The sequence below is a fragment of the Polyodon spathula genome, chromosome 23, assembly GCF_017654505.1.
Source record: "Polyodon spathula isolate WHYD16114869_AA chromosome 23, ASM1765450v1, whole genome shotgun sequence".
Classification (NCBI taxonomy): Eukaryota; Metazoa; Chordata; class Actinopteri; order Acipenseriformes; family Polyodontidae; genus Polyodon; species Polyodon spathula.
Genome location: NC_054556.1, coordinates 8,162,327 through 8,186,552, shown reverse-complemented (window position 1 = coordinate 8,186,552; position 24,226 = coordinate 8,162,327). Strand labels below are relative to the sequence as shown.

General features: G+C 34.6%; 1 protein-coding gene across 1 annotated transcript in view; it reads left to right on the top strand.

The window, feature by feature from the left end:
• LOC121298397 (contactin-3-like) overlaps nt 1-24,226 on the top strand; it is a 39,091-nt gene that overhangs the window by 5,414 nt on the left and 9,451 nt on the right. The window contains exons 2-15 of the mRNA XM_041225505.1: nt 501-627; nt 6,202-6,377; nt 9,512-9,607; nt 13,294-13,497; nt 13,869-13,971; nt 14,651-14,835; nt 15,730-15,866; nt 16,074-16,203; nt 18,081-18,231; nt 20,661-20,788; nt 21,891-22,066; nt 22,401-22,518; nt 23,611-23,769; nt 23,975-24,124. Of these exons, the coding sequence (XP_041081439.1) occupies nt 501-627; nt 6,202-6,377; nt 9,512-9,607; nt 13,294-13,497; nt 13,869-13,971; nt 14,651-14,835; nt 15,730-15,866; nt 16,074-16,203; nt 18,081-18,231; nt 20,661-20,788; nt 21,891-22,066; nt 22,401-22,518; nt 23,611-23,769; nt 23,975-24,124 (2,040 nt within the window). The remainder of the gene's footprint in view (nt 1-500; nt 628-6,201; nt 6,378-9,511; nt 9,608-13,293; nt 13,498-13,868; nt 13,972-14,650; nt 14,836-15,729; nt 15,867-16,073; nt 16,204-18,080; nt 18,232-20,660; nt 20,789-21,890; nt 22,067-22,400; nt 22,519-23,610; nt 23,770-23,974; nt 24,125-24,226) is intronic.

Sequence of the window (24,226 nt, the reverse complement as noted above, 5' to 3'; positions counted from 1 at the left end):
GTTTTGTTTTGTTAATTTGCTGTCCGAGTTCAATTTTATTGAAATTGTTGAAATGATTTCCAAGACTGTGTATACTGCAAGTTGCAAACAGTTTATGTTCACTTTGGGCTTCATGTGTGAGTAAAAATAAGAAATGAAATTACAAATAGCTCCAAGACAACTCTGGGCTAAGTTTAAACAGAGGAAGAGTATGGAATTGGGACTAATACATGTTATGTAGTATGACTGTAGTTTACTGTACTGAAACCATTAAAGCAAATAGTATCAGCAGTTTGTACATTTGAACCATAAGTTATAAACTGTACCCTAACTGAACCTTGCTGTTATTTTGTTTAATGTACTTTCATGCGGTTGATTTCTTTAGGGCCACTCTTCTGTTAAAAATCACCATGTGTAATGAATACCTAGTGACTTAAATCCCAGTGGAAGCATCCCAATCAGTCAGCTATTAAAGTTTCCAAAGAAGACCACCACAGACAGATTGTTTTTTATTTACACAGAGAGCAGCGTACCCCATGGACCAGTTTGGGCTACAGAACCAACCAATCTTATTCTCCCGATTGAGTCTGAGGCACAGGAGGCAACATTGAATTGTGAAGCGACTGGGGATCCTCCTCCACAATACAGGTATTTGATTATACCGCTTTGTGAAAACCAATGGAATTTTAATCAACTTTAGCTATTTATTTTAAATCTATTTGAAATAAGAAAGTACCGTGCCCTCAGCAAATCATGGGGCTAAATTAGATTTTGTAGCTTGCCTGAAAAGCTGTGCTTAGAAAACTGGCTGCATAATCAACAAAGCTCTGGAGAGACCAGTGACTTGTAGGTTCGAGGTGATTAATATTATACTTGTTGATGTACTGTAGCTGGAGCAGAGTCTGGTTTTTGGTATTATGGTATATAGAAACTGAAAAGACGAAAAAAAAAAACATTTTCAATTGGTTAGAATACATCAAATCCATTTACTTCCAATATTCAGAGACAGATATAAAATATAATCAGTAAAGCCATTAATTAGGCTTGTTCAGTGACTTTTGTAAGTGGGTTTTTAAATCATGTCCTGGTATTTCTTAAAATGATTTTTGTTGACTCAACTACAAGCAATCATGAGAAAGTCATATCATGTTTACTTAATCTGCATGATATTCCATCAAGTTCCCTGTGGAAATGAATTGTTGCATATGGATTTCAATGTATAACTGTCTCTGATGTGACACTTTGCCAAGGGTAACTCAATTAAACTACATAACTAAATTGAACATCTCAAACCTGCTGGGTGCAGAGTTTTACCTGTGGGTTCTGGACAACCTGGGATTGAGTTAAGACACACAGCTATTATTTGTGTTACTAATTGGACTTAATACACTTCCAATCGCTGAATCAGCCAGCCTCCCACACACAGCCTGACTGAAAATAAAGGTTGGCAAAAGAGATTGTATTGCTTAGCATTGAATTTGAAGTAATAACCTTTGCGAGTGACATCCTGTTAAACACTATATATTTCATGCTTAATGCTTCCAATAATGATACATTTTGTTTCAATAATGAAACAATTACTTTGTATGTTCTTTGTCACCTATACAAAAGTTATATTCTCGTAACAAAGGAGTCGTTTGGGTAATCATTAGTAATATTATATATATATATATATATATATATATATATATATATATATATATATATATATATATATATATATATATATATATATAATATTATGAAAGAAAAAGAAAACGCTTAATAAATAATGTATACATATTTTTGCAATACAAATATTGATTTAGCTGTCAGCACCATGTCAATTTTGAATAGGCAGAATGCATACAGTGAAACAGAACACTGTGCATAGAATGTATTGATTTTATGAACGTATGCTCCTGACTTTCTCCAATTGTAGTATAAAGCCCCAGTGAAACCAGGATCTTTGCTGTATGATGCTGCAGCCTCAGCAAACAGCCATCGTAGAAGCTGTAAAAGTCATGATCTGAACAGTGCATCATTGCTTTTTGTGTAAAGCAAAATAATCATATTTGTGAGTACAGTTCTTGAAATGTATATAACACAAAACATAAATGAGAAGTTTTTAAAACAAGATCATTTTAAATAAATGTTATATGTGGAATATGGAAAATGTATTTTGTGTGCTTTTTGGAGTTTGATTAGGTGACTGTTTGCAGATGGGCGCTCAGTTGAAATTTGCTGCCTGCTAGGCTTGGTTAAGAGGCAGGGCAGCGAGTGATTGGCTGTGCTGGTCCTCAATCAGCAGGTGGACGGGTATCGACTGCGTGTCTGTCAGCATAAAAACAACTGGTGGGGATCGTTCTGGGCAAATGCAATGCAACCCTTAACCTGCAACACGGTACTTGTCAAGACAATGCCCAGCCAAGGCCATATGAAGAGGAGGAGAGCACCTGCATTGCACGATTAACTACTACAGAACCCTTCAACTGCAAGACAGTGCCTGTGAAGGCTCAGCATAGCCAGGAACGTTGCAATGACCCAGAGTCACTGGGAGGCCGGGACTTCGGGAGCAACAGCAGTAGGCTAGTTTAGGGGATGTTGATCTCAAACAGGATAAGGGGGTTTCGTAGTGTAGTAGGTTCCTGAAGCGGGACGTCTCATGTGTGCCAACATTTTATTTTTAGCTTTGTTTTGTTTTATTTTCTTTATTAAATCTGAAACTTGGGCCACCATTGCTGGTACCCAAGTGGCAGCATTTGTTTTGTAATTAAATCTGCACGCCTGTGTGGCATGTCAAAACGCAATACTCTGTTGGACTCACTATTATTCCCTGACGACCCACACACGTAGCACTTAACACTTTCATAAAACTGCAGGCTGTAACATGTCTTTATTACTGTACAGTACCTCTTGCATTCTTGCTGAAACATAGATGTGGAAATGATTTGGTTTCTTACAATTGACAGTTTTTTCTAGTTATTTAATAGGAGCTTTGTCATCATCAACAGGGCTGCAGCAGTTCCACTGATAGAGCTATTAGAGTACAGCTGGGGAGTCACCAGGGAGTGGGCAGGTGTAATAAAGGTGAAAGGCTTGCGGCAGAAAATTGTGTGGCAGCATTGCTGTCTGACACATTTTGATTAAGGGACCTTATACAAAATTGATAGAAACAAGAAGTTCAGGTAAAGTTCATTTGTGCTAAGCAGAATTCACTTGGCTACCAAAAGTCATGAAAAGAACAAGAGTATTTAGCCTATATTCATTTTCAAACTAAATGGTTAAGACTAGAGGTGTGCAAAAACTAGCTTGAAGAAATCTGAAGTTGTTAAGTATTAATTAACTGGAATAAATTGTGTTTATGACACAACAGAAATGAATACAGTCCCTCAATGTCTCTTGTTCATACAATTATTGATTATCAATCAATAACCAATTCACAGTGTGATTTAATATCGAACCTGATGTGATTAGACTAACTAAAACTCATTTATATTTTATAAACAATTTGTCTTACCTTTCTTGTAGCATTTTGATATGACATTTCTTTTATCAATTTCCTTAGTACGAGTAAAAGCGTCATTGCCTCAGATGAGAGGAAAGTTGACTCTGTGGAAGTTATTTGTCATTTTTTGTTATTCAAATACTTCTTAAAGGTAATTGCTCAGAAAATATGAGTATCAGCACACCCATAATTAAGACATAAACATGCAAATAAGACAGTTAACAACTTGCAAAAGGGGCCTGCAATTAATCATCCTTACACGTTTTCAGCATAACTGCTGCAGTTTTAAAGCATGAATTTAGCAGCTGTGTTGCCTTGGTACTGTATGGTTAAAGGCCTTTTATTTGACGCCTTTGGACTGCAGACGTTTTGTGAGTGAGGCTTTTTGTGCATTGGTTGAACATACACTACACTTCAATACTTTGCATTTGACTGAAATTGATTCTTTTTCTGTTAGAGGAACAGAAAGCAATGCTGCTGCCACAATACATTAAGCTGCTGCTTTGAATTTATTTTCACTGTGCTGTAGTTAATCTAGAGTTGTTATTGTTAGAGGTCATGAAGCTAATTAAACAATCCAATAAACTTTACCTCAAACGCAATGAGAATTCACTGCATAGGTTTCACATGTGTACTTGTGAAACAGTGAAGGGAATGTTTCTTGCATTTCCTGGTTGATGGCCCTGTGACTGGGGTGCAGTTCATTAAGAAGGGAGGGGGTCCACCCAGCATAACATTCAGACAATGGTCTTGTCTTTAGAGCTTGCTCACTACATCTAGTATTTGAGTTACTGTGCTATTCATTGACACCTGGTGCACAGTTCAGCTAATTTGCTACATTCACTTATAAAGGGATTATTTTGCTAATAGTTTCTTATGAATGGCCACATTTACAGTGTGTCACATACAGTGTGTCAAGCTGTTGGCAGGACCTGCAATCTGCAGGAATACCACACTATAGGAAATACATGTGTATTGACTATAGATTTAATGACTCAGATGTCAGGGTTCACATAAGGTAAAGTGTTTAGCATTTTCCTTCAATGAAAACTCAATGAAAATGCTGTGAAAATACAAAGCAAGAAAGCTATAAGAACTACATTTGTCCCCTTTCTCATTTGTATTAATATGTACTGCACTTGTGTGAGGCGCATTGGAGCTGACTCCACAGCATAGCCTAAAAACCTTACAACTGAATACTCCTGACCCTCTGTATCATGAGGTCTGCTTGAGCACATTTGTATTTTAACTCTCAAATGGATTAACTGCCTTGAGCTGTAACAGGAACTTTTCAGTGCAAACAGCAAAAATTGTGATATGTGCCTGCAGAATCAAATCCCTCTCCATGTTTTTTTCCCTTCCCTCCCACATGTGTAATGTCGGGGCATTGTCAGGGCTTTACAGGAAGTAATTAAAGTATATCTTTTAACATTCAGTCATAAAACCTCCTTCTGTCTTCTGGATGTGCATTATGCTAGGTTAATTGTATTTAGAGAACATCCATATCATTTTAATTGATTCTGTATGTAAAGGTTAGCCAGTTGTACATTTATCTAAATGGCTGAGCACAAAGAACATAAAGAACAAAATATTGAGAGATAATACCCAATACATATTGAATTATTATCAGCCCATGCAATCAGACATCATTAAAGATCATCATCCTGTTCAATTGACGCAGCTACCTTTGAACCTTTTTGCAGGTAGTTATCAATTATTCAAATGGATGATCAGAAACTGCTCAGCCCAGCTCTTTAACATTCTAGACATGGCATAAAATATGAGCACACTAGATGCATTCAGAATAGCTATAGGTGTAAAATGAAAGGACACAGGCAGCCATGAGCTCTTGTTTTGATAATGAGAAGAACGAATATTACATACAACTAACCTGAAATTGTAATCCTAAATCGAGTATATCGGAGAAATAGTCACGATAATGTAAACTTAATGAATGCATGACATTTGGCCATTAAAAACAGGCATTTATTAAAGAGTAAGTATCTTCAAATATAATTTCATGTATCTGTTTCGTTATTCCCTTTTTCTTTTTATAATGATTGCAATCATAGAGAGCAGTTCTGATGCTTCAATACTGAGTTCTTGTCATTTTGTCTATTTCTGTCTTTATCTAGCTTTAGTGTTATGTTGAGATTATCTGGAGAATGCTATCTGCCACACACAGAACAGACGTCCTCCTCCCAATCAAACCATGACAATTCATTCGGACTGAGGAAGTCCATTCAGTCCATTAGACTTTTCTGGACAGGCTCATAGACATGTAAAGACATATACAGGGGAAAACAGCAATAGCTAAATATTGGATAAACAAAACCTAGAACCAATCAAACAAAGGTGGAAAGGCTGGAAAATAAACAAAATGCACATTGTAGAGCAGTTGCTCCTCACGTAACTTCACTTTCATTTATTTGTAATATGAAACACAGAAATTAGTCCTAGTATTATATTATAATTATTGCAATCAAGTTTTGTCTATAAACATATACAAGAACCTTGAAAAAAAAAGAATGGAAAACATCTCAAGTGTCCATTATAGTACATATAAAAAGCACTTGCAAAACAGACGACTAACAATAATTAATTTCTGTCATAAAGATCAATAGGTTTTTCTTAAAATGTATATATATATATATATATATATATATAATATATATATATATATATATATATATATATAGTTATGCTACCTGTACTTATTGTTTTGTGTCTTACAGATGGAAGCTGAATGAAACACTCATTGATCTTAACACTGACTACCGACTTCGCTTGTCTGGAGGAAGCCTGTTAATTAAAAGTCTGGACAAAACCCAAGATGCAGGGATATACCAGTGCATAGCAACAAATGTGCTTGGAACTATTGTTAGCAGAAAAGCAAGCCTCGGTTTTGCATGTAAGTTTTTATTGAACATATATTAGGTTACAGTAATATTAGAAATAGGTTATATTTTTAATGGATGGCTTGGTTCAAATGCAAGTTATAATCCAATGAAAGAGTGCATATGATGTCATAAACTACAGAAATAAATACGGGACAGACAGACATTGCAGACAGCAGACAGTCCCCTGAATTGAATTACTGCCTTTAATTTGTTTAGTCGCCAATGATATTTTTAGTTTATAGTAGTATAGATTGTATAACGGTTTCTTTTAAAATTCTGTTCTGGTTAAGCTTTGGTGATCATTAATAATCATATTTAAGTTACTGATACCTTTTTAATTAGATTTTAGAACTTTCCACAGCCTCATAACTATTAATAAGACCTCAATGTTTTATGTTTGACAGGTGTAACATGCCCTTCCAGGTTAAATATAGACATTGAATAAAATTATAAATTATAAGAAAGTCCTAGAATCTAATTATAAGCCAGTGATATAACACAGAGAAATACTGTACCAAAAAACAAACAAAAAAAAAAATCCTACTATTGACTTTAGATGAGGCTCCTTAGAGGAGGCAAGGGAGACAGTGCCTGCTCGAAAATTCAAAATAAAATTAATAAAAATATTCGTTGTTATGCAGCATTATAATATAACTAGCTGAAGTGCCTGGCGTTGCCCAGGGAAATTAAATATTCCAATATTTCATGAATTACAAATTATTATTTTTTTTATTTTTGTTCTTATTTATTTATTTATTTGTTGGTTTTGTGGGGTTTTTATAATTTGAGATATGTGGCTACTGTAGTGATCCAGCAATGGGGTTACTAAATAATGTATATTTGTATGTATCCTTCAAATGAGACATGGGACCCTACAGCAGCAGTTGCAAAGATCACCCCTAGTCTCTGTCGCGTTGGATGAAATAATAATAATAATAATAATAATAATAATAATAATAATAATAAATAATAATAATAAAATATTCCAGTCAATACAGTCAAAAATGTGTGGGTACTAATTCCATTAGAAAGCGTTGTGTATACAAGACGAGAACACAATGCTTTAATTATTATTTTTTATTAATTTTTTTTGGTGGCCAAATGACGCAGGCCGCACTTTCAGGCCCAGATTTATAAAAGTGTTGCGCATGTTTTATGACTGTAGAACGGCCGCTGAGGGTTCTGAATTCTTGGATGGAATTTATAAAACACACGCAGTGGCAAAAACATGCAATTAAGACATGATTTGCGTGGGCAATGTCTCTGTGTTTAGACCTTGATGCATATGTAATTCTTTATATGCATATGTAATTCTGTATATGCATATGTAATTCCGTCTATGCATATGTAATTCTTTATATGCATATGTAATTCTGCGACCAATAGGCAGGCAGATCCCATACGTAATGTTGTTGGTGGTCGTCTTCGAATTGAAAGGGAACTCATCATTCACCTCTTTTGAATTCTGATAAATCTGCACTGCTTAGGATTTGACTAAAAACGTAGTAGTCGCCTTTATTAATCTTCTACTGCTTGCCATTAATTTGCCAGTATTAATCTTGTTTTAAAAAAATGAAAAATATCTAGTTTTCATTATGCACTATAAATGTGCTCTTGACACTGAGTCATTGTCGAGGAGGTGTTTTTCCCTCTGCTGGGGGATAACGGTTTACTCAGCTGAAGGCTAGATATCCCTCATGTTGTCAAAATCAAGGCAACAACTAACAAATGGTAGCTTGATCATTTACTCTTCCACTTTAGATGAGTGCTGTGTCTGGATATCAAAGATTGACAGCAGGTATAGTATACCGGTATTTGAGTTATTATTATTATTATTATTATTATTATTATTATTATTATTATTATTATTATTATTATTATTATTATTATTATTATTATTATAAATTTAAACACCTGTATTCTAAACATTTGCCAGTTGGATGGGCAGTTCAGACTGCTTCTCTTATACAATATTATCTGAGGCTTCTTGTTCTTAACTCTGTGGCATTTTTTTTTGCTTTATGGACTGACCTGTTTATATCCTAACCATGGGGGTGGTTCAGGGTACAGGAGCATTGGCTCCTCCCTTACCTTCAATCAGCTTGCTACTTAAACCCGACTATAGCTCAAGCACTTCTCTCCCTCTGAGGGCAAGCAAAGCTCACTTTCCAGCCTGGAAGGCTTGGTAGCACCAGCCTTACCTCCTTCAGGTCGGTTCTCAGCAAGCCAGACGCTCCAGTACACAAACCAATCTATTCCCACACAGACATTGCTCCTTTCTAGTGAATGTTCTGTAGAAAGATAATTGATACACATTCCTATGAATTCCAGTAAAATTTCAGTGGAGTTGCAATTACTTTGTCGTTATTATTCTAGATTTGAAGATAACTGTAAAATAAAATGGCCACATTGTAATAATGAATTCAAGGGACTCACCATGGGAGTAACAGCTTATCCATTGGAATTCATATGAATTTGCTACAATTATTTTAAAGTAAATGTCACTAAATATTATTGTATTATTTATGCAGCACATTACATTCAAGCATCGTAGATCACTTAATAAGGCTATCAAAGGTTACTTTGGGGATTGGGCTAATTGCCAAAGAACAATCAAAGAAATGAGCCAAGATTTAAAAACAGTAATTCTGAATTACTACTACCAACTGAAGTGCTTATCAGCTAAGAGCCCTGAGCCAAGCCAAAAGTTCAACTTCCAACGATCTAAGTGTGAGCAGGGACATAGGGAATAAGCCATTCAGCTAATACACCAGGGCCATGTAAAAACCCCCAAGGCTTAGTAAGTTACAATTCAATTATAGATAATAATTCACCATAGATAATAATGTTCAAAGAAGGCACAGAAAGGTCTACAAACAAAGCATTTCAGGGGCATAATCTTTGAGCTTACAAGGACATGCATGAGCATTTAATTCAGTGTTAGCTTGGTTTAATACGGACCTTTGTCACACAATATTTTGAAGGTGGAAATGTTAGCTATTCACACCCCAAATATATTGGATCACTGAGCAATCACAAGGCAATTAAAACTTCCTTGTTGAAGGTTTCTGTTGTTTTGCAATTCTTGATGTTGCTTTTTGCAGGAATTCCAATGCTACAACATGTTTGTTTCTTGTTTATTCAGACCTTGAAAACTTCAAAACCCAAACAAGAAGTGTAGTGTCAGTTCGAGAGGGACAAGGAGTTGTGCTTCTGTGTGGACCACCCCCTCATTCTGGTGGTAAGAACCTTCTTTAACTATTTGTTTGAAGGTATGAAAGATGCACAGCATTTGTTGCATTTATGTTTTCAGTGCCTGATTTATATGCAGTGTTGGATGTTTTTTTTATATATATTTATTTATTTTTGAACATTTTTAATGACTGGTTTAGGAGGTCAGGAAAAGCACTTTCTTATTAAGTAATGACTCTTAATTCGATTGATGTTATTGTCTGTGACACCACATGTCAGTTGATAAGACACTTTATTTGATATAAAGAATATTTATTTACTGTTCTCATTGTGAGGAAATTACATTTTGGTTCCAGCTTAAAGAATTGAATAGATTGAATATGTCTTAATCATGCCACAGTCCCAAGGGCCCACATATTGTGACAAGCTCCTGTTGATTAGTTGTAACTTCAGCTGCTGTTTCTTTAGTTGTTCTCCCGGTACTTATCCTTTAGTTCATTAGATGCTTCTTTTTTTTACACTTGGGATATGTTAGGTAATGCAAGGCTTTGATAAGTGTATACTTCTGCAGCCTGGTTTACCATTACACACTTCAAATGTCCCCAACGTATGCTACTGTATCTTCTTTTTGTTCTGTTACTTTCCCAAGAGTCTGCTAAAAGAGACACACTATTGCATTCGGAGGAAAGAAATAACTGAAAAGGATTACTGGATTACTGTCTGCTTCTTGTACATCATCCAAGGGTTCTTGTTCATTACGTTTTATAGGCTGACCTGAATATTATGTTCTGTAAAATAATAAATGGATACTAGCACTTAATATTTAGGCTAAACATATTTAGTCAGCACATTTTAGTTGATCTCACACTCGTGGGGCCTTTGTTCAGTTTCTTTGTTTGTCATAACAGTGATTTCACTGGATTTGCAGAAGATGTTTCACAAGTTATATGACACTATAATGATTCATCTACGGACATGGCCTCCTAAGCCTTCAACAAGCAGCAACCTGGGAGATGGCTTCCAACAACGTCAACACATATTTACAAGTTGCAAAATAAACAGCAATAAATAATGTTGCAGACAGAGCTCCAGACCTCCACATATGTTAAACACAGAGATGTTACTTAGTTCCACTCTGTACTATATTGCACCTGCTAAATTGGGGCACTTGTGCGCTGTAACAAGAAAGCATGCCCTCTCGATTAAATGTATTGTAAGCATCACTAAGGCATTAAACAATAGGAACGTTGCAGGGGTGGTAGTTAATGCAGTCTTTGGTCTGGTTTTAAAGAAACGTATTAGTTACATGCTGTGGCAGGCTAAAAGAAATAGCCCAGGGTTCAGGTTAGTGGTATTGTGTTAGTAGTCCTCCACTTTTCCACTGGGCTATTGACCTTTCTGCTTCTGGTTGTCTCAGCGCTGTCTCTGTGTGTTTCTTAAGCACAGCTGAGAATATAAATGAATAATGCCCACCCTTTTTCTTGGCTATTCTGAGTCATGAATATCTGGACTTTAAATCCTAAATATTGTGTGTGAGCAGATACCTGATTTGAGACCAGAATCAAAATATGAACACCACAATCTCAGAATTTTGTTAATAAATCATTTCTTGTAAGCAATGGCAGTCGGGTGATGGATTTTTATACCACAATAATATTATGTCACTAGGAATTAGAAATCGGGGTAAAAACTACTTGGTCAGAATGATTAGTGTATGAAGTTTTTTTTCTCTGGTCTGGCTGCTTGGCCAGCATTTTGCATCATGTACTGTATTTGGGGATAAGACTGAATGACAGTCAGCTTACATACCTTTTAGATTTTTTTAGAATGTGTTGGAGACAGCCTCAAAATTAACTCAGAAAGACTTCCTAAAGGGATGCCTGGAAGGAAGATATCGAGGCATGAATCTAAATGATCATAAATGTGGATGAAAGATACTTAGGTGTGAGATTAGCAAATCTTCACATACCCAACAGCCCTGTATTGTTTATCATGTAGACCAGAGTGGTAGCAAATAAAGGGGCTCCCCGTTCAATATACTGCTCCAGACAAGTTCAAGTAAAGGGACTAAGATGGATTAAACAGGATTATTTCTATGGAGGGAAAGACACAAGTCCTAACAGTGAAAAACTGTGTTTCTGTGAGCTGTGCCTTATACAGGTGGACAGCCCACCCAGACCCTCTCAACAGTAAAGTAATGAGAAAACCACACTGGCCAACAAAAGGGATCCATAATTATTTATTTATGTATTCCTCTTTCATTAAATTTACTTCAATGAATGTGTAGCACAAATGCTTGCAGAAAGCTGGGCATTTGGAAGTGTATCCCTTACGAGCCTGGTTAAGAATGTGAATGTTGAAATGCCAATTACTGGATCTATAGTAGCAGCAAGCTATTTTTGTACACATGGCTTGAATTTATTTGTGAGGCTCTTTGGGTTGCAGAACTAAGAAAGGATCTGAACCAATACAGTGTATGCATTCAATAATTATTAACTCATTGATTAAAGTATATCTTAATTTTAACACATGACAAATGTTTATAAAAAAAAAAAAATAAGGAAGATATGCATTTTGAATTATGGATTATAGTGGATTTTTCTCACTTGAGATTTCATAATTCAGATTCTGTATCATTCAGTAATGGTTTCAAAACAGTTTATTGTTTCATCACCTAGTACTACACCTGCATCTTGGCATTGTCAGAAGCAAATAATGACGTTTTTCTTGGTTGCGTAAGGCAGATGTTCCAGCCTTATCAAATATTTCTCTGTGTATGTAAGTGCACAGATGTGTAAGTGTTTGGAAAAAATAATCACAAGCAACACGAAAGAGGAAACTGATGTAGTGCATTGCATAATACTGTTACAAATAAAAATAGTACTGACATATATTCTTGTGTGTTTGAGGCAAGTTGATTTTCTGTGATTTTATACAGCAAACAAATTAGATAGAAGCTACTTCATTTTTTTTTTTCTCTAGGCCAAGTGGGAATTCCCTATACCCTGGGATCTTACTTTCAACCTAAATTTGTGGCTATATACAATGTACAGTGTAACTATGACACATTCGAATCAGTGTTAGACTGATTTTTTTTTTTTTTGAGGAGCATTACCTTTTGCAAACTCGTGAAGGTATTTATCATGTGTGATTCACCCCAGAGCTAACTGTGTGGAGTCTGTTCACTTTTTAAAGAAAAAATGACAGATGAGGAAGATATTCCATCCTCAGAAACACAGGCTATGTGTGGTGGCCTGGATACAGGTGTCCCTGTAGAGCCCTTGTAATTTAGATCTGCTTTGGGGACACATTTACAAGACAAGAATGAATCAAACAAGTTACAGTACTGTGTGTTGAATAGAAATACATGTTTGCAATGATAAAGCATTACTGACTAATTTAAGCAAGGTTGAAATATTGATGTGATTGTCATACTTAAACTAATTAAACCTGTTTCACATTATTTTCATTTACTCTTAAATTACACTTATTTTTCATATTGTATGTACCTTTTATTGGGATAATCAAAAGAACAGGCGTTTTCAATCAAGCTAAAGGAAAAACTGTAAAGTAAGACATAAATAATGGCATGAATTACAAGTGTGTCCTTATATAAAAGATCTCCGTACATTTGTATGTAAAATCTGTTTTCACTTATATTATGATGTCAGATCATTCTGAAATATAACATAAAGTTAACTGCTGTAGTACTAACATGCTAAATTATTTTCCTAGATCTTACTTATGCCTGGGTCTTCAATGAGTATCCATACTTTATACAGCAGGACAGTCGTCGATTTGTATCTCAAGAGACGGGGAATCTGTATATTGCAAAAGTCAAGCCATCAGATGTGGGCAACTACACCTGTGTGGTGACCAATAGTGTAACGAAAGGCAAAGTTCTGAGTTCACCTTCCCCTCTAGTCCTTCGAAATGATGGTAAACTTTTATTTCATGTTACATAATCCAGAGTATTGAGTCCATATTATCCTTTTTTAATGATTTGTTTAAAAAAATAAAAAGATCAGATTGCAGTATTTAAAAGCTGCCTATATATGTTATAGTACAAAGTACAGTATGTGTGTGTACTATAACAAAATATACTTCATAGAATAAAGGATTTGTAGATATAAAAGCCTCAGATGTCAATCTAACTCTCTCTCTCTCTCTCTCTCTCTCTCTCTCTCTCTCTCTCTCTCTATATCTATATATCTATATATATATATATATATATATATATATATATATATATATATATACACACACACACACATACAAAAAGCTACTTATTTATTTTCTCTCTGTTTCAGGGGTGATGGGTGAATATGAACCAAAAATTGAAGTTCATTTTCCTGACATAGTTCCTGCAGCTAAAGGATCTGTTGTGAAACTAGAGTGCTTTGCCTTGGGAAAGTATGTTGAAATTACTATACTGTACTTTTTAAAAAAAAATAACACACACAGTATTCAATTGCAATAGTTGGATCACTGTAACAAGGTACAGTAAATTATGAGAATGCTCTAATTGAGGCATGTAACTGTACCACCAGATACATCAGTTTTTTTTTTTTTTTTTTTTTTTTTTAATAATAATAATATGAGTCATGTAACCTTTCTGAAATAAACAAGGATTATAATTGCAGCTCCAAACATTTGGTTTTCAATGTTTATTCATTAGGTGGAGATTTCCATTCAACTGAAGGTCGTATCCCACAATTTATTCAAATAAACTGTATGTGCACTGTAAGGCTGGGGTCCAGAAGTGAACATTAGGGAGTCAGTAGATGGAATAGAATGGCATTATCTGGACCTAGTGTGCAGAATGATGTCACAAAAGCTGATACACAACTTTAACTCATGGATATCAAATAGTATATCATTTAAATGGATTGGTTTCTTTTGACAAATTAAAAAAGAGAAGTGTTTATGGATTACTGGTTCATGGTTTCTAATTCATCCTAAGCTCCACTTTAATAAAGTCAACAGAAAATGTCAACCATTAAACTACAAGAAATCCACTTTATCAATCCAATGTTCCCCACATTTGTTAAGTCAATCTTTTAATCCCACTTTTTTTTTTCATTTACTGTAGCCCTGTACCTGTGATTAGTTGGCAGAGGACAAATGGCCTTCCATTTCCCAGCAAAGTGAAAGTGAAGAAGTCCAATGCAGTCCTTGAGATTCCAAATTTTCAGCAAGAAGATGCAGGGGCATATGAATGCATTGCAGAAAACTCAAGGGGCAAAAACACGGCGAGAGGGCGTCTCTCATTTCATAGTATGTACTGTACTTCTTTTGTATTATTTACACCGTGTAACAATTTTTTAATTTTTTTTTTGTTCCTGGGTAGTAAGTATTATTTCCTAATTGCTTATGCCTCAAAAGTATAGAAAATGGCTATTATTCCCCACAAACTTTGCTTTTGTGACCAGGACAGTGATATTTTGAAATATCACTATTTCCAATGAGAAAACAGGAGCTTTTGTGTCTTTTCGTTCACATAAAGTCAGAAAAAAAACAACATATGAATCCAAATTAACATGTATTTATACTAAAGTAATACAAAAATGTATTTTTTATGATTATACTGTATTTACAGTATAATCGTAAATCTCGAAAAACTACTCACTTCTAAATCTTTTGTAGTCATTTTTGTATTACTTTAGTATAAATACATGTTAATTTGGATTCATATGTTGTTTTTTTCTGACTTTATGTGAATGAAAAGACACATATTTGCTCGTTTTCCCATTGGAAATAGTGATATTTCAAAATATCACTGTCCTGGTCACAAAAGCAAAGTTTCTATACTTTTGAGCCATAAGCAATTAGGAAATAACACTTACTACCCAGGAACAAAAATTGTGTTACATAGTGTTATTAAACCTGTGGGTCTTGAGTCAGTGACTGAAAGATAGTACAAAAGTTACATTTAAGAATCTGAATAAGACAGTTTTGTTGAAACGTTTACCTAAACTACATTTCTTTTAGTACCTGAATACTATATCTGCACTCTTGATGACTGATGAGTTCTTGAAAATCTTCTTTATTATTATTATTATTATTATTATTATTATTATTATTATTATTATTATTATTATTATGATTATTATTATTATTATTATTATTATTATTATTATAATAATAATCCATTAATATATTTGATTTTAGCAAAACCTCATTGGATACAAACACCTAAAGATGCAGCTATGGCCATAGAAGACAGTATTGTATGGGAATGCAAGGCTAGTGCAAAACCAAAACCTTCTTACAGTTGGCTGAAGAATGGAGAGACTCTTGTGTTGGAGGTAAACATACATATAGTTACAGTTCCAGTGTACCAAAGTAACTTGTATCAGTTATAAATGTATACATGGAACGTGGTTATTTATTGAAATTTGAGAATTCTACATCCCCAGCTGCATGTGATTACACACTAGAGAGAGTGAATAATGCATATGAATAATATGTGCTTATATTTATTTGTGTGTTTTATTTGATTGTTTCATTAACAGGACAGGATACAAATTGAAAATGGAGTTCTTTCAATCACTGCTCTAAATCTGTCAGATTCTGGAATGTATCAGTGTGTAGCTGAAAACAAACACGGAGTTATATATTCTGGTGCTGAGCTAAGGGTGTTAGGTAAGAGTATGTGTCACTGGATTTCTAAATTATGCTCTGTATAATGCATTCTCAACTCTAAATGTGTTTTATTGACAGTTGATTTTTTTTTTTACAATGATATAATACATTTGAAAAAGTAGAAATATATAACATAAGCTGTCGTTACATAAATAGGTGACAACACCACGTAGTGCACAGCTGTGTATTGCCAGTAATACAAAAGCAAACTTGATCTAAAGTAGTACCTGTTTAAAGACTTTTGGCTAATCTAGCCTATGCTATATATATCGATGGTGGGCAACTAAGATTGAAGAACAGCTCCTTGATAAATAATTCCACTTGTGCTTGCTTCATACTGCACGACCCAAATGTACAGTTTTGAATCAACACGCATGTTTGAGCAAACATGCATTTTAATTTAAAGCATGATATCTGGTATTACACTACAATTCTCATTTTCCATGTCTTAATAAACAGGAAGTCTATTACTGCTTCACTTTCAAAGTCACTTTACCACAGCTGTCTCTTTTGAGTCAAATCATACCAGTCATTAGGAGAAGCAGATGGTTGGATAATGATAGGAAAGAAGGTGTTGAATGGGTGGGGATCATTTCACTCTCCCGGTGAAGCAAGCAAGGAAATGCAGCAATACATGAAAACATGGTTTGCAAACAGAAATTTCCAGATTGCAGGTTTTAAATAAAAATGCAGGACATGGTTGCTATGACACTGAACATTCAAAATCAATATAAAATGGAATGGAAGTGCACACCTGGATTGATAAAATATTTTTGTTAGTTACAACCACTATGCTTTGTAGCATATTGCTCTTTAACATTTATATTTTTAGTTTTCATTAATATTTTTAGTTTTAGTATGAAAGTATGGATTGATTGAAGATAGCCAGTATCAGGTCAGGTCAGATAATAAGACTCATTTTTATTGCTGTCTAGAGAAGAAAGAAATTCATAAAGGATTCCTAACAAATAAAAAAGAAGACTACACTATAATTCAATACAGTGTTTATGGGCTTAGAGAAACCATAAACTCCTACAGGACCCTTACTGTGCCTTTATACTTCAAATATATAGTGAGAATATGTACCTCTATTAGTTGGGAGTCTTTAAAAATTACATTAGGAACATAGGCACCATTAATACAGATATTATCCTGTTATACACACATGTCTTATTGTGACGTGACCTGGACAGAAGCCACAAATAAATTGCATTTAATGAAACTTTGTCTGTGTTAAAAAAAAAAAAAAAAAAAACAATCCAGACTTTCTGTTGAGGTTTTGTAGCTGCCTCCGTGTTAAGAAGTTTGCATTTCAAAAGCATTTACCAAAAGGCCACAGCGACCCGTTCTGTTATTTGAACAAATCTTTCAATTTTCTTCTGCCACCTGGTGGGAGGAATGACAAAGTGCTGCTGAAGGAAAGGTTTTTTTGGGAAAATGTTCGATCGCTGCAGGGGTAGGAACATGCTGCTCCCAGTCATTCATTATTTTATACAGAGAATGTTAGCATTTCTCTTAAAAAGGAAAACAGTGTGTCTGCACAACCAGCAATATAGTTTGTATAGCTGAACTTTCAGATCACGCTCACTTTTTGTTATTTTGGAACATAGTTGCAATTGCAACATAGCAAGTATACCTACCTGCTCTAGCTATGCTGGTACAGACCTATGCCTGGTGTAAGTTCTGGTTATACTGTAAACCACAGTGACTCCATATTTTAAAGTAAGTTAAAATATTTGGCCAGCCATTAAATCTGTCTTTTGGGGAATGTAAACAAGCAAGACTTTCAAAGGCATGAGCACTGCACATTTAATCAAAACAAAGGCAATGCCATATCTTTTTAGATCTGTATGTGTTACTTTTCTGATTTATTTCAGCGGCAGCTCCTGATTTTTTTAAGAACCCATTGAAGAACTTGCTTAAAGCCCGCGCTGGCAGTGAAGTCATTTTAGAGTGTAAGCCCCAAGCTTCTCCCAGAGCAATTAGCTTGTGGAAGAAAGGGGATGAGATTCTGCATGGAAACGAAAGGTAATTTGTAATTGTTGTGATCAATCATTTTCTGTTTGTACCTAAATTTATTGAAAACTTGACCCTGTCACTTACACAGGGAACAATAAACAGCTGCGTGGATTTTTCATTTCTTATTTTTTTTTTTTTTTTTTTTTTTTTTTTAAGAGAATGTGATCAATCACATGGAATATAATATACTGGTTCCCAAACAGGGGTTTTATAGATGTTTTCTATACAATGTTATCAGCACCCATGATATTGGGAGAATGTATGTGTTTTACATATGGCGTATGTATGATGCATAGCTTTGGTTAGTGGTGTATGTTATACAAGAGATGCATATTATATACCAAAAAAATACAGGATATCAAAACATTGGCCTTTATTGTATCATCTTACTTTCCAACCAATTACAGAGCTTGGTGATGTATTGAATAATCTAGTACTGCTGCAAGTTGTAAGATGTAAAAATGTTTCACTGAAGCTTTACATTTTGTCTGGACAATTAACAGATTTTTGGCATGTTGTATAACACATACATTACCTGTTTCTGTTATTACTAAATTTGAAATTCCTTTATAATTTAATATATACGTCGTGCTAGATAATACATTGTTTTCAATGCTTTTCCAAATGGGATTAATGACATTGTTTAAAGAATGGTAAAGCAAGTCACAGCTAAGAACATGTTTTTAGTTCTCAAAGAGCACCCGGAGGTTGATGGACACAAGCTTCCTAATAAACAGCAGAAGCCTTACGTGTTCAGTTTTTTTCTTATCTTTTGCTGTCAGCTGTAAGCTGATAGTGTGAAGCTATGCTATGCACTATAGCAAATATACTTATTATAAAATATAGGGCTTAATATTGAGTGTCTTGAAGAATATTGAGGTTTTAAAAGAGCTTTTACAGTTAACCTTGAATGCATGTATTTTCTCACATAGCTTTATTCTGGTACATATGGCTTCAATTATACTGACATGAACACGTGCACTGAAATGTAAAATTGTACTCCAGCTAGCTTTTCATCTTAACTTTTCTTTAAATTTCTGATATCAAGATGGTAGAACATTCATGAGTGAACTTTTGACATGGCAACTTGAAGTTATGTTTTAACAAAACAGAGATGCTACCTAAATGATGTAATATATTGATAGGACTCAGTGGGACTTGAAGTTGACTTATTATCTCATGTTAATTTGCCTTGTGAAACACTTTATGAATAAAAATTACTTATGAATAAAAAATAACTTTTCATCCTATGTATTGTGAGGTCATCATGGAGCTATGACATCTGAGGTTACGTCTGAGAGGCTATGAGCAGCATACAGGCTCAGAGCTGGCTTACAGCACTGCCTAAGTGTAAACAAGTGGCTCCAATGATAAGGATATTTTAATCTACAATAATCGACCCTAAGCCAGCTTGAGTCTGTTTTAAGTGTAAACGCATTATATGTTACATCTGAGCCAATGCCAGTCAATAATATCTTTGCCTCCACCTATTTAGTTTGCTTGTTTTATGTCTGAATCACATAATATACAAATGAAGCAAGTTACAGCAGTCTTTAATAGTGTATATTCACTGTATATCTTTCAGTTTCCTCTCATCAAAGTAAATTGTGCTTTTCTTTTATTTTTATTATTTTAAAGGGTGTGCTGTACTTTCAGCACCAGAATAACTGTAATTATGGTTTGTTTGTTTGGTTTTTTTTTTGTGCAAGAATTGTACATTGTTTTTGACACAAAGGCTGTTTCTTTGAAAAGATTTTGCATGTGAATGACTAGCATAATTGACAGCTATCACTGTGTGAGATTTCAATGTACAATGTAACAAGGTTTGGATTACTTTTAATACGTAAGCACTTGTTATGTTATTGTTTTTCATCACAATATCGACATTTCTTTTTTAAAAGTTTAAGTGATTCATAGCAACAAGGTCTTTTAAATATTAGTCTCACCTCTAACAATTGTGTGAGCTTATCTGCAGGCAATTGTTTTATGAGGTGCTGGGTGAGTTCATTGTTACTGTTAACATGATGCATTGTGTATGCTTTTAAAAATGTATATATTTAAGTAAATGAGAAATGCCAAAATTGTATTATATTTATGAGGTATTGAATCTTAAAGAAAGGTTTTGAAAATAAGTTGATATGTATTAATGTGCCCTTTGTGGTTAAATATTTTAATAATAATAATAATAATAATAATAATAATAATAATAATAATAATAATAATAATAATAATAATAATGAAGCACCTAACCCTTTTCCATTTTACCTTTCAGTGTATGTATAGTAATGATTATATTTACAATGACAAAATAAAACATGTCCCAGTCATATATTAAAATGCATGGGGGTCGTATGAATATATTTGCAGATGCAATGTTTCCTTAGCCAGTATGACAAATACATGTTTGAACTGTATAAAGCCTGTTGTGTCTTGTTTAGGATTACTGTTCTGGAGGACGGCACCCTTAGAATTGCAAATGTTAGCAAGTCAGATGGTGGAAGCTACACCTGTGTAGCAAGAAACCAGTTTGGAGTAGCAAGTACCAGCGGAACACTGCTTGTTACAGGTATTACTCCTCTGTCTTGCTAATGCACGCCATTGTGGTTGGCCATATTGTCTTAAAGTTATCAAAATGGGAAATCATAAAATAAATTTAAAAAAAGATCTTGATACATTGTGCTCGCTAGTTTATAACATAACAGGCCAAATACATTGTATTCCACTGGATATGTCTAGAAGGAGGATGAAAATACCTGCATCTTTTTGTCCTGCCACTCTTATATTCCAATGCATCCAAAATCTTTGACCATATTTCACAGTATTCTCTCTGCACAGCTTGATTCCCCTCATAAATGATGCCCCAAGACTTGCCTGTATCGTCACCAGTCATTGTGTATCAGTCTTCAGGAATAAAGATGCTCACAAGTGTATTGTCCATGATTAATGTCTGCTGATATGGGTATTGCATTGTCCTCATCAATGACAAGCCATTGAATCATTCTACCTACTTACACTACCTATTACGCTATCAGTTGTGCTTTCTATAACATGAATTCTGATAACAATGCTAAAAGCTCTGTTTATTTGTAATAAACAACAGTAGATGGAACATGAAGTGGCCATTTCACTGATAAATGATAGAAATTGTATAAATAAATTCATGTAGCAAGGTTTAGCTCTATGTTTACATATGTACAGTGCACCATGAGTATCCTCTGTTATTTCCCTTATTGACTGCTTGGTAATGTACACACAGCTATAAAACCTTTTACTCCAATGTAGCATCATTAACTATAATTTCTCTGGGGATCCATATAATGGATTAAACTGGCCTCTGGCTTTGATAACTATGTGGTGTGCATTACATTTTGCTTTCTGTTTTTTGTACATTGAGTGTGTTATCGACTGAAAGATACTATTAGGAAAACCAATGCCAATGGTCATTGTGATGCACAGGAAATTGTTCAAATTTTATGTTTGTATTTCACATATTATGTAAAAAGACACATGTTGTATGTGTGTAGCTGAGGTGTAGCTATTGTACATTTCAACTACATGTACAATTAGTCTTCAATATTGTCTACACCTTTGTAAGACTTTAAATGGTATTTTCTTGTGATACCATAAGGAACTGTATCTATCTCACAAAATAGCATTTATTTTAACAGATCCAACAAGAATAACTCAAGGTCCTTCCAACATGGAGATAATCGTGGGAGAAAGTGTAGTTTTGCCATGTCAGATTTCCTGCGATCCAGCACTGGATGTATCGTTTAATTGGTCATTTAATGAGCAACTTATAGATTTCAAGAATGATGGAACCCATTTTGAAAAAGTGGGCGGGGTAAGTGTCATAAAGATACTGTGCTTACTGCTTAATCAGGAGCTTTAAAGAGATATGGCACAGCAAACTTATAAGGCATCTGAGGATAAGGGTTTACTGTTTCCCTCCCTGAAGATTACAGCACATATTCTACACTCACTGCATATCCTTCTCATTAAGTATATTTACGTTCTGTGGGAGTACAAAAGAGATTATCTGAGCTTTTCTTTTTTCAGTGATGTTATACCTTCAATGATCAGCTTCTTTTTTTCATAGTATTGTCTTGATCCATCCAACTGGTAGCAGCTTTATATCAAATTGCATCAATATACATTTTGTAATTTTGTTTTTTCAGAGTGTAGCTGGGGATTTGATGATTAGAAACATACAGCTAAATCACGCTGGGAAATATGTCTGCATTGTAAATACAGATGTAGAGAGTTTGTCAGCTGTAGCTGATTTAATTGTAAAAGGTAAGAAAATGCATTTAGAACTAACAGACATGCTTAGAATGGTAAATCTACAATGTTATAGACTTGGATTGAAGGTGATTGCCAAAAAACAGCCAGCCAAAGCCTTGAAGTAAAATAAAAGAGAGAACTTTCATAAACATATCAAAAATACAACTGTGAGTACTTGTAATTCTTGATCCTCGCGGAGCTGCAGTGCAACACTTACAAGTACACTTCAACAGCGTTCTTCATTTTGACTGTGATGGAGGGTCCTGCCCAGCACTTGATGTAGATTTCTGGTGCCTCAAGAAAAAAAAAATAATAATAATTCTAGAATGTTCTAAGGGTCTAGGCAAATGTAAATGGGAGTACTAAATGAAATATGTACAGCTGACTGTAGTCAAACATGTTTGTGTAAATGGGGTATTTGTAAAACGTTCTTAATGCATTCCAAAGTCATTTAAAAGTGCACTGTAAAAAGCTTTAAATATTGCATTACAGTGTGAGAATTATAATTGACAATTTTAATGATTTGATGCAGAAATCGGAATCCAGATTGCACATTTAATTAATGTATGATAAAAATGATAAATTGAATTCCACTCATTCATGCTAAACGCATGCAACTCTTAGGAGCAAAGACAACGAAGCAGATGGATATTAAAGTACTCAAAATATACAAACAATTTCCTGGGTGTTGAATAACAGAAGAGTGTAATGTTGTTATCAGGAAGCTAGGGCGAAGCATACATAGAGTTGCAAGTAGCAATACATTGTAAATACGTAACAGATGGTTGAATGTGAAGCCTATCGTACTTTTAATGTTGTAAATTGAGCCCAAACTGTGCAGTTTTGTGTTTTTAAACTAATACAGATGTGCATAGGATATGTGTATACAGTGCTTAGTTATGGAATTAAGTATGTATTTATACAGTTTCTTAAATCATGAATACTAATAAACTCTTCTAAGACAAACTTAGAGGGTTAGTGTTATTATACAAGAACCATAATAGTTTGAGAAGGAATTTAGTCTTATATATTCAAATGTATCTCAATAGCCTGCAGTGCCCCTGTAGGCTGCAACTAACTTTGCAAATTTCCTGATTGAGTTAGGTCCCCCGGGTCCACCAGAGGCTGTGACAGTGGATGAGATTACAGAAACCACAGCGCAGCTATCCTGGAAACCAGGCAGCGATAATGCGAGCCCTGTCACTGGGTATGCCATTCAAGGAAGCACACCCTACACAGTAGGCTGGCTGGCAGTTGATACAGGTAAAAAAAAAAAAAAAAAAGATTTGGTTGGTTTGTTTGTTTGTTTTGTGTGAGAAACATATAGATTGCTCAAAGCTGCTTTAACAATAATTCCCAGGGATTTTTAAAATATTTTTATTTATTTATTTGCATACTATGCACAACAATTTGAACAAGATAAGGTCCCAGTTAGGTGCTAATCATTCTTAATATGTTCTCCTTTTAGTTCCCAAAGTCATTGATGGTAATACATTAACTGCCACCATAGTGGATTTGAACCCCTGGGTGGAGTATGAATTCCGTGTGGTTGCAAGTAACAGTGTTGGAGTTGGAGAACCTAGTGCGGCGTCACTCAAAACCAGAACAGAGGAAGCAGGTGAGTGGAATTTGACCTTTTTTTTTTTTTTTTTTAGATCCATGAGACTTAAGAAGAGTGCTTAGTTTGTGTAGGGGGTTGATTTGATTCTCCTATATACCA